The sequence below is a fragment of the Myotis myotis genome, unplaced genomic scaffold (assembly GCF_014108235.1).
Source record: "Myotis myotis isolate mMyoMyo1 unplaced genomic scaffold, mMyoMyo1.p scaffold_m19_p_2, whole genome shotgun sequence".
Lineage (NCBI taxonomy): Eukaryota > Metazoa > Chordata > Mammalia > Chiroptera > Vespertilionidae > Myotis > Myotis myotis.
In genome coordinates this window covers 84,595,377-84,607,007 of record NW_023416324.1, presented here as the reverse complement: position 1 = coordinate 84,607,007, position 11,631 = coordinate 84,595,377, and the positions used below count along the sequence as shown (strand labels likewise).

Genomic DNA, 11,631 nt, shown 5'->3' with positions numbered 1-11,631 from the left:
TGGTATTTGTCTTTTGCTGACTGGCTTATTTCACATAGCATAATAATCTCTAGACCCATCCATGCTGTCACAAAGGGTAAGATTTCCTTCTTCTATATGGCCAAGTAGGATTCCATTGTGTAAATGTACCACAGTTTTCTTATCCTCTCATCTACTGAAGGGCACTTGGGCTAGTTCCAGATCTCGGCTATTGTAAATACCACTGCAATGAGCATGAATGCTATGTTTTAAACAATAGTGTATAATACTGAGAATCCCAATTGATTCTAAAACAACTAAAAGTTCCTGATGTGAGAGTTTAATGAGCTGTTGCTCAGAGTTTGCTATGAACACTTCACTGAATGTGGTTGCCTGATTTTTTTAAATACCACTAATCATATAATGTCGACTCTCTTAATACCACCATTACAAAACCTGCACCTCCCCATCCAGAATCTTAAAGCTATGGAGTAATAGTGAGTTAAGAAACACAGTGTGGTTGGTAGAAAGAATTAATAGACTGGGAATTCACAAATTAGCCTCTGAAGTGGTGTTACCTCTGTCAAGAAACTGAATTCTGCAGAATCAGTTTCCTTAGTTATTAAATAAAATGAATTAGAAAAATGCTAAGGCCAATTTTAAGTCTGATATTCTATAATCTTTAATTAATTAAGATCCAGATAATTCTAAATACTGGGAGGAAGATAAACTCTACATTATTTGTTTGGGTCCAATTCCTATTAGTGATACAACAATTCCCGCCCCCCCCCCCCTTTTTTTTGTATTGTGACACCAATACATCTACTATATACATATACATAAATCTGTATGTATAATTATTACTTTAAAAGTGGTCACCAAAGTACCATCGTACAGGTGACTCAACCCTACAGGTTTTGCCGAGTATACTTGCTTTTGCTACAGCATGAACTTCCCTTCCCTTTGTACATTTTCTTTACAGACGGCAGAGCCATTGAAAAGGATGGAGTTGGAAATGGCAGTGGCTAGTGCATATTTATGTTATGGCCAAAACTTAATTTTTATTTTTCAAGTTAAAAGGTTTCAAACTTCAAGGAGTTTAGTTTGTCATAGTTGGAATTTAGATAGCTCCTCCGGCTAACATTGGGCATGAAAAAAGGTAGCAAAAAAGGGGAAGGACGTTTAAGCCCTAGGGGAGAAAAATAACGAAAGCTTTTTAAAAAAATTGTTTGTTTTTTACAATTCAAATAAAAAGAATACTGCAATGCAGAAAGAGCTAGATCAGGGAATGGCGCTGAATAGGACACCTTGGAGCCCTATGTCAGTAAGTATTTGGGAACCTGGAACCGCAGGAGGCCCAAGTTCTTGCTGCCAGAAGGACTGGATGAATGAGAAAGGGAGTCTATTTCCGCTTTAGTAGCTTTAAAATATATTCTTTAAAATATATCCAACTCCCCTGACTCAGAAAAAACACACACAAAACAACTCAATTAATAAATGTAAAATGTTGAGATATTGACGCCTTTCAAAAAAGGATGCAAACATTTGTTATCAAAAGTATTTCATTAGGAGCCAAAGATCTGAACTATCACAGACTCGATCTCAGGAAGTTCAGTACCATTTGCTGCCCCCGTCGTAGGTCAGGGCTGGTCTTCAGCACCAGCCGGCGCCCAGCGCGCCCAGTGCGCCTTGGGTCAAGGGCTGCGGCTCCCAGGGCGCGCGCCTGGGCCTGGGGCGGGGAGTGCGGGGCGGGTCCTGGCAGCACCCAATCAGCAGCGGAGCCGGCGGTGGCGCTAGTGACGCAGCTGCGCTTCCCTCCGCCCCTCTGCGGGCCGCTCCCGGCGCTGTCGGCCTCGCGAGCTCCGCGCGGGGAGGGGAAGGAGGAGGACTCCGGGCCGGCCGGGTGTCCGAGGGCGGCGGGTCGCGGGAAGGGGGAGACTGAGCATGCGCAGCCGCTCCGGCGAAGGCAGGGAGGAGGGGACCCGTGCGCGCGCGCACGAGCGGCCCGCCGGCGGCCGCGGGTGGAGGGGGCGGTTCCTCGAGTGTCGGCGGCCGGAGGGTGGGCAGGCTGGTGGCAGGTGCCGCCTGGGCCACCGCCGCAGCCTCCTCCGGGTCCCGGAGCTCCCGAGCCTCCGGAGGCGATGAGCTGGACTCCGTCGGAGGCTGCACCTGCCGGCTGCCCATCACTCCGCGCCTCCCGGCGTGACCTCGGCCTCCCAGCGCGCCCGATCCCCGCGGCGCGGTGCTGCCCCTGAGCGGGAGCGGCGGCGGCCTCCTCCGCACCGCGTCCTCGCTGGGGGGCCGCGCGGGGACAGCGCCGGGCCCCCTCCCCTCCCCCGTCCGCCGTCCTCAATGTCTCCACGGCGGGGAGGGGGCTGCCTGGGAGACGCGCTGAGCGGCCCCCCTCGGAGGTCCGTCGGCCGCAGCAGCAGCGCCCAGCCCGGCGCCCCGCAGCCTTGCCCGGCGGCGGCGGCCTGGAGGAGCCGCGCACCCGCCGCCGCCCCCGGAGCGTCACACCCGCTGCCGCCCCCCGGCGCCGGAGGAGAAGGCGGCGGGCGCCCCCCAGGGAAGATGAAGGCGGAGGGGGGTGACCACTCCATGATCAACCTGTCGGTGCAGCAGGTCCTGAGCCTCTGGGCCCACGGGACGGTGCTGAGGAACCTCACGGGTAATTGATGCGCCGGGGTGGGGACGGGATGCGGGGCCACCCCTTGCCTCCTTCCTCCCGAGCGGAGGAAGAGCTTCTTGCCTTCCCGCCCCACCCGTGTGCGCCTCCTTGGGAGACCGCGGTCCCAGGTGCTGGCCGGGAAGGTCTTATTGGAGCCACTCCGCGCGGGTTCCCGGGGCGCCGACGGCCGCCACCCGTTCGCCCCTCACTCAGAGGCTTCCCAGTCTCGAGGGTATGCGGGGGAGAACCCACGACCCCCGCCTCCCTCCGGGCAGAGGGAGGGCCCAGGGCCCTGCCTTCCTAGTACTCGCGGGGTAGCATCGCTGCTGAGACTTGGGCACAGTTGGCTTTTATGTACCCCCTCTTCCCCACTAGCGCACACATGCGTACACGCGCACCGCTTTTTACTGTTTAGATCTTTTTCTGTTTAGCTCTTCTTCTTTCTGGCAAATCTCAAACTGAACGCAGGACTTAAATTTCCTGCTCAAGATCAATTTGCTTCCATTGTTATCGTTTTGTTTTTTGGGAAGATAGATGACATGAAGTAGATTTCAGTGGGTCAGGGGCTGGGCCAAGGTCTAGTGGTTGCAAGCATTTTAGTTTCAACCATATATCTCCTCTCTCTCCTATTTCCTTTTGTCTGTCTGGCTTTCTCTCTCCTCCGCCGGTCTCAAGCTGCTGCTTGTGACATTTGATAATTTTGTGCATTTCCCTTCATTCTCAAGGCTATTAGGAGGGAATTGGACTGAACTACATTATAATTAACATCAATTTATAGTGGTAAAAATGAGCAGTAATACTCATATTTTTATAGGATGTCTGGGCTTGCTTTGTGAAGAAACTTCTGGGTTTGTTAATGTGGAAATGCTTGTATTATCATACTCCGAGTTCTGAATTTTAAAAAGACCTTCTAGATTAGTATTTACAAGAAAGAGATTCTTTTGCATTTTGGTGACTCCTCGGTGCCTTATCCTCAGAGAAAAAACTTTAAAACATGCCCAGGATTTGATTCTTGAAAATGTATAAGACAGCTAATTTTGATAGAACATTAGTATTTCAAAATGCATTATGTCAAACTGGCTAAGAGTAGGAAGAGTATACTGCAAATATAACTGTTATGCTATGGATATTCATTACATATGAATTATATACCACAAGAATGACTTAGAGACACTGGTTTTCTTGAATGTGGAAGCTATAAAATTAAATTCTGGATTGACTCATGATGTCCTCAGTTTTAATACGTGGTTATTTAACTTGGAGCAAACTGACCTTACATGATGGTTTAAAGATAGGAACATGTTCTTAGTTCTGAAAAACTGTGTTGACGTAAAGACCATTGTATGATTCGATGGAATTTAGGGATAGACTGCTTTACCTTTTTACTATGGTTTTGCCTCATTGTGTATATTTCAAATGTTTTATCAGTTAGAGTATTTAGAAGAAATAGCTTTGGGGAACAGAGAAAATGTAAATGTAACTTACCTCTTGGCTGGATTTTACAATATTTTAAAATATTTTACTTTAAGATTCTAATCATTATTTAGCAGCTTCCAGTTCTGCAAGTCAACCATTACGTTAGTAATAGTAGTTTGAGCCCAGCGTTAGCTCTAATTATCTCCTAATGCAATCTTAATAATCATCAGTTGCTCACAGGACTTTGCCATTTCATGGAGGATATGCAGAATGTCCCAAACTAGGACTGAAGTGGGCCTGGGGAATAAATGGAAAAAAGTAGAGTGTGAGTTTGCAAAATGGTTTGTCAAGGTAAAAATGGAGAAGGAAATAGATTAGAAATATGTTTCACCAGCAGTTGAGTATACCACATGTTAGGAACCACATCACTTTGGACTTTGGAAGTGGTAACATTCTGATGTGGTTCTTTATGGCCTTCTCTGTTCTGGTGACATATGTAGCTTAATCATTAGTCAAGATATGCTACCCACCTTTTAAATTTGGTCTATTAAAAACAAATCCTAAAACAACAAAAAATAATTTCTGCTATGTATCAGGTACTTCACATACATTATTTCTAATCTTCAGAATAGCTCTCCAAAGTAGATTTACAAAGAAGCTCAGAGAGGTAAATTCGGTTGCCCCAAATCACAGAGCTAGTAAATGGCTGAGCTAGGCTTTAAAAACCCAGGCTTTGCCTGCAGAACTACTCTTTCCCCTTTTCCAGGATGTTTGCTAGCATTATAGTATCTGGCACATAGTAAATGCTCAATACATATTTACAGAATTTTAAAAATAGTACTAACAGTTCCATGATTTAAACATTCTGTTTGTGTTATTTTTTGACTACATTGTTTGAAGTAAATATGCTGTTAACTAGGGAATGAGGTGTTTCCATAACTTTTGCAGATAATTGTCAAAGCTTTAAAACACAAATGCTTATTGAAAGTGCTTTTGTGCTAGTTAACCATACTTCCATGTATTTTATTTAATGTTGCCAACAATCTTGAGAGAGATTGTTTACCCTTATTTTACACATTTAGACATTGAAGTGAAGAGTAACTTGCTTACATCTGATAGCTAATAAGTTAAATATCATTACCTTTTTTCAAAGTATGATAACATTAAGTCAGAAAGCATTTTGTCATCATAATAAACTTGGAAGAGAAGCAGGTAAAAGAAAGGAGCCAGACTGATTTGGATTTAAGATATGACTGTGTAAAGGATTTGTAGAATTCTGATTAATAGGAATTCTGGTTATTAAAAGCCAATTAAAGGGGGAACACACTCTCATTTCTGTTTTTTTGAAAAATATTATTTTTATTGATTTCAGAGAGAAAGGGAGAGGGGGAGAGAGATAGAAACATCAGTGATGAGAGGGAATCATGATCGGCTGCCTCCTGCATACCTACTGGGGACCGAGTCTGATACCTGTGCCTATACCTTGACTGGGAATCAAACTGTGACCTTCAGGTTCCCAGGTCGATGCTCAACTACTGAGCCACACCAGACTGGCTCTATTTTTTTCTTTATACAAACCAAAAGTTTCTTTTTCTTCTTTTCTTTATATCTTATCCCATAAGTGAAGCTCCTGCATTTTTTATTGACCTTTTTATCTTAGAGACTGACCTTTAGAAGGCAGTCTTGAGTATGTATCACTTTGATAGAAATAAATGTTTAAAAAGTGATCATGAGAACTAACTTAATATTTTAGAGCTAGAAGTTATGTTGTTCAGCGACTTCACTTTGGAAATATCAAATGTCACATTGTCGAGGTGACGGGCATGGCGGGATCAAACAGTTGCTTAATGATGGAGGCAGGGCTGGAACTAACCTTCCCTGACCCTTAGTTCTGTGCCTTTTCCTTTTACTCCACATGGCTTTTTTCAGGCAAGTGTGTTGAACGATTAATCTTAATGTACTTAAGAATAGCCTGGTAAGTATTTGTCCCAGTGAACCCAAGAATGTATGACCGGAATTTATTTCTATCCATCTAATAAAATATATTAGGAAATGCAAGAATTATTGAATAATAGTGCTTTGTAAAATTTCAAGTTGCTTTTGCCTGTGTAAAAGTTAGTGATTCATATTTATATATATCCACTTTTAGAAATCCTATGAAGTTCAGGCTGCTATTTATTTTTCCTCCTTCATGGAAGACACTAGGATTGAGGACTTCATATAGAGCAGATTAATATCTGGAGACCCCCATGTCTGTCACTTAGTAACCAAAGTGTATGATTCATAAGATTCCTGAAGTGTTAACTGTGTATAGGTTAGATGGGTCTTTAGCTTGCTAAAGTAGAGAGATAAATGGCTTTCTTTCTCAAATTTTTTTTCTTTCTCTAAATTGTTCCTAATACCCTAGCCCCAATCTAAAATTAGAGTCAGTATATATATATACTCTTTCAGTTTCATGGGTTACTTGACTTTAAAAAATGATCTACAATAAACTGTCTTTCTTTGCTTTACCTTTATTTTCTCAACTTTGTGTTCTGACCTAAATTTGGTTTAGAGAAGAATTTTTTACTTAGAAATAGGCAAGATGCCTAAACCCTTGGATTAACACAGATCCAGGCTGGTGTTGGGAAAGGGATAATTGGCCCCTGGGAAAAAGGCAAAGGCTGGCCTTTAGCTGTCTCTTCTCTCAGTGACAGCAGCAAATGTGGGGGCAGGTGCTCCCCTTTTTCTATTGGTAATAAGCATTGGGAGGCTGGGAATTCAAACTGGAAGGAAAGTCAACCGTCTCTGTGTGTGCATATATGTGTGTGTCTATATTAAATGTATGTGCTTATTTTTGCAGTATGTACACACACACTATTGTAGTTCCCTTTTAGACTTTACACTTACTAAGCCACTTTAGTGTTAATATTATCAGCAAAAAAAGAGAAAGAGGGAAAATAATTGTTATCTACCATAGGTATCTGGAATTGCTTATACCACATGCTAGTAAAGCCGGCACCTTCCGTTAGCCGTGCTCCCAAGTCGGTTTGCTTCTCTCAGTGTTATTTTGTATCCTAGGTTACGATTAAGTTTAATTCCTCTTCCTAACTGCTCTGTTATTGGAGGTGAGTTTATGTGGATAAAATTATTTCAAATGTCCACTCATAGGTATTTCTGTTTTGTAAATGTAGCCTTAAAGACAAGTACTTCTTTTCAGTATTGTGCTGGACTCCAAAATTAGCTGTTTCTGAAATAGATGTGAAAAAAATTCTGTATTTTGTGGTACAGAGCCAATTAATAAGTGATGGTATGATTTGTACTTTATAGGAGTTTGCTTTTTGGAAGGTTGTATATCTTATTGTGAGGGAAGCTACTGTAATTTTTCAAAAATTAGAATTTTTATCTTCAGGTTTTAAAAATTCCCATTTCATTATCTTTGAACCATATCCTCTGGCAATACCAAGTCTAAGGTCCAGATGGCATGTTTTAAATCTAAAGCAATTTCTGGATAAGTCTTGGGACTATGTAAGCTATGATTTTGACAATTTAATAGTTAACTAGTAGTTAAGTATCAGGTATAAATTTATCTTGGCTTAGTTCAGTTGTGATAGGCTAATTATGTATTTTTTAAAATAGATTTTTATTGATTTCAGAGAGGAAGGGAGAAGGAGAGAGAGATAGAAACCTCAACGATGGGAGAGAATCATTGATCAGCTGCCTCCTGCACATCCCTTACTGGGGATAGGGCCAACAACCCAGGCATGTCCTAACCGGGAATCGAACTGTGACCTCCTGGTCCATAGGTCAATGCTCAACAACTGAGCCATGCTGGCTGAGCTAATTATGTATTTTTAATGACTAAGTATTTTAACAAAAATCAAAGAGTGAACAGTGGCAGTAGCAACACATTTGAGAGAGTTCTCATTAGACTATTAAATTCCAGTGACCTTAGCTAAGTAGATGAAACTTGGAAATAGAAAAAGGTTTTCCACCAAATTTCATACAAAAAAAAAACAAAAACAAAAAACCATATTTTTACCTGGATCCAGTTACTTGTGTTCTTATAATATAATCTTGTAATGGAGTCTTGGAGCATGTTATAAACTTATTGCAGTATGACTATGACAAATGAAAACAGTTTTGGGGAATATAGATTGCTAGATTAATTGGTGTTACCTTTTTAACATATCCAGTATCTTCTTTTATTTGATATTCTATCTTAATATTTGAAGGTAAATCAGTTTTCTAAGTTTATTTCATAATCCTGACATGGCTTGTAAATAATTCTTACATTAAAAAATTCATTTTTAGGGTTTCAATACTAAGGAAAGAGAGTGATGCATTTCCTTTTAAGACATTTTACTTTTAGTAGTTAACAACACTTAACACTTTTTAGTGTGGTGGGCATTGTTCTGAGGCAGTTATGAATATTATTTTATTGGATCCTTATAATAACCTTGTGAGGTAAGGAACCATTATTGATTCCACTTTTAAAAGTAGAGAAACTGTTTTAGACAATATCTTGTTCCTGCTTACAAAATACGTAATCCAGGACTTGGAAAATTATCAGTCAATCCAATTCAGCAAACATTGTAATAACTGTCAGAGATACCATACCACATCATGACTGTTTTTAAGAAGTTTATGTTGTAGTGAGTATGAATTTACAAATCTTTGTATTTGTTATTTGTTGCTGAGTAATAAATTACCCTAGAATTTACCAGTTTAAAAACAAACACATTCATTTTCTTGTACAGTTTCTAATACTCAGGAATCTGGGAATGGTTTGCTGGTTGTGGCTCATCGTCTTACAGAGGTAACAGTCAAGCTGTCAGCTTGGACTGCAATCTCTACAGACCTGATTGTGCTGGAGGGTTGGCTCACTTCCAGGCACTTTCATGTGACTGCTGGTAGGAAGCATCCAGGGGCTGCTTGTAATATGGCTTTCGTGGTAGTGAGTGGTCAGAGGGAGAGAAACCAAAACAGAATTCATAGGGTCTCTTATGATCTAATCTTGGAAGTGGTATCCCATCACTTCTGGTGTACTCTATTGGTCACACAACTCTGGTATGTTGTCCAGGGGACTGTACCAGATCAGGATCATTGGGGGCCTCCCAGAGCCTGGCTGCCCCAGTCCTGGAGGTAGGTATGGGGCAGGGGTGGGCAAACTTTTTGACTCGAGGGCCACAATGCGTTCTTAAACTGGACCGGAGGGCCGGAACAAAAGCATGGATGGAGTGTTTGTGTGAACTAATACATGTTAACACTGCTGCTGGTGAAGGAGCGGAGGGGAGAGCAAGAGAACCCTCCGCTCTTTCGGCTCCGCGGGCCAGATAGAACAGCCAAGCGGGCCGGATTCGGCCCGCGGGCCGTAGTTTGCCCATGGCTGGTATGGGGAGAGGGAATGAGGCCCTGAATGGGAAGACTAGAGGTAACATAGTGGGTGAAGGGGATGAAGTATCTAAACAGTGGTCGGCAAACTGCGGCTCGTGAGCCACATGCGGCTCTTTGGCCCCTTGAGTGTGGCTCTTCCACAAAATACCACATGCGGGCACGCATGCACAGTGCGATCGAAACTTCATGGCCCATGCGCAAAAGTTGGTATTTTGTGGAAGAGCCATACTCAAGGGGGCCAAAGAGCCGCATGTGGCTCATGAGCTGCAGTTTGCCAACCACTGATCTAAGAGAAACAGGTGCCTAGAAAAAGCAAAACCCATCTTGATACATTGAAGAATTATACTAAAATGCAGTGTCTAGCATTTTTAAGGGTTAATCTTATTGGATATTTCTTGATCATTAGTCATGTCAGTCTCTGGTAAATACTGATAAAGATGATAATATCAATCATTGTCCCTAAAGAGCTCATGGGCTAAAGACACCGACTAACCATGAGGTTAAGTAATTCTTTTGTGGCTTGTTGAGTTCAGGGAGAACCAGGTAGTGGGTTTTGAAGGCAACAGAAGAGGTAGAGCGTGGAGAAAGAATGATGGAGAGAAAGGAAAGATGAACTGCCTGTAGGATGGACCAGGAATACTATCAGGACTTGATTAAGTTTAAAAGTATTACTTGAATATCTGTCCAACTAAGATGTTTTCATTAGTAATGTGAAACTGGATTTTCATTATCAAATTCTCCTTTCATTCCCTCCCATGAATCACTTTAATCCACAGGATTTCTTAACCTTTCTACATATTAGAATCACCTGGGGCTGGTTAAGGGTACAGATCCAGGGCCTCAGCCCTGTCTATGGAATTAGGGTCTTTGAGAACAGAGGCTAGGAAACCACCTTTTAAACTAGCTCTTCAGGTAATTTTGTTATTGAGGGTTCAAGGCTTGGGAACAACTGATTTTAAAAAATTAGGTTTTTTAGTAATCCATTTGTAAGTATGTAAGATATATAATGCGCTTTAATATGGAGTATTTAGTATAGCTAAAATTTATTAAAATATCAATATTAATGATCCAGTTATTTCCAAGAGGATGCTATAACCAGTTTTTATTAAGTGACTTTTAGCATTAAAATCATACATCTTTTAAAAATGTTTTCTTTATTTATATGAACTACTAGAGGCCTGGTGCACAAACTTGGTGCACAGAGGGGGTGGGTTCCCTCAGCCCAGCCTGCACCCAATCCAATTGGGTACCTCTTGGGGGTTGGACACCCCTCTCACAATCTGGGACTGCTGGCTCCTAACCACTCACCTGCCTGGCTGCCTGATTGCCCCTAACTGCCTCTGCCTGCCAGTATAATCTCGCCCCCAACTGCCCTTCCCTGCCAGCCTGATCTCACCCCCAACTGCCTCTGCCTGCCTGATCACCCCTAACTGCCCTCTCATGGCCAATTTGGTTCTGATTGGTCAGTTTCTATGCCAGTCAGCATCAAAAGCTCCACCTCCTAGGCAGCCATTGGCTCCTCACAGTTGACCCAGATTTTGTTCTGATTGGTCAGTTTCTATGCTAGTCAGCATCTCTGGGCCTATCAGCTGGGCCTGGTCAGAAAGGTGGGACTGATCAACAGCCCTGGTGGAGGCCTGGAGAGAAATGGAGGTGCGGCTGTTAGCCAGACCAGGAGAGAAAGAAAGGCAAGTTCTGATCAATGGCTGCCACAGAGGCTATGGATCAGACTCTGCCCCTCTCTCTGCAGGCCTCTCTCCGGGCCTGATCCACAGCCCTCTAGGCAGTCAGTCTGGGTCAGGGCACCTGCAGCAGCCCCAGTCAGTGCTGGGTCGCCATGGCAACCCAGCACTGACTTCTGGTCTGGTTGAGCCTTTGGTCATAATCAGTCATTATGATCCTGGCTCTTTATTATATAGACTAGTGGCCCGATGCACAAAATTCGTGCACAGGGGAGGGGGTGTTCCTCAGCCCAGCCTGCACCTTCTCCAATCTGGGACCCCTTGAAGGATGTCCTACTGCCAGTTTACAGGGATTGGGCCTAAACTGGCAGTCAGACATCCCTCTTGAAATCCGGGACTGCTGGCTCCTAACCGCTCACCTGCCTGCCTGCCTGCCTGCCTGCTTCACCCTGCCGCCGGCCTGCTTGCCCCCAAATGGCCCACCCCCCCCGCCAGCCTGGTCACCCCCAACTGCTCCCCATGCCAGTGTGC

The 11,631-nt window shown here is 43.4% G+C and overlaps 1 protein-coding gene across 1 annotated transcript in view; it reads left to right on the top strand.

The window, feature by feature from the left end:
• The first annotated feature begins 1,810 nt into the window (after nt 1-1,810).
• TMEM170B (transmembrane protein 170B) overlaps nt 1,811-11,631 on the top strand; it is a 42,522-nt gene continuing 32,701 nt past the window's right edge. Inside the window, exon 1 of the mRNA XM_036350479.1 lies at nt 1,811-2,626. Coding sequence (XP_036206372.1) covers nt 2,311-2,626 — 316 coding nt within the window. The 5' untranslated portion in view covers nt 1,811-2,310. The remainder of the gene's footprint in view (nt 2,627-11,631) is intronic.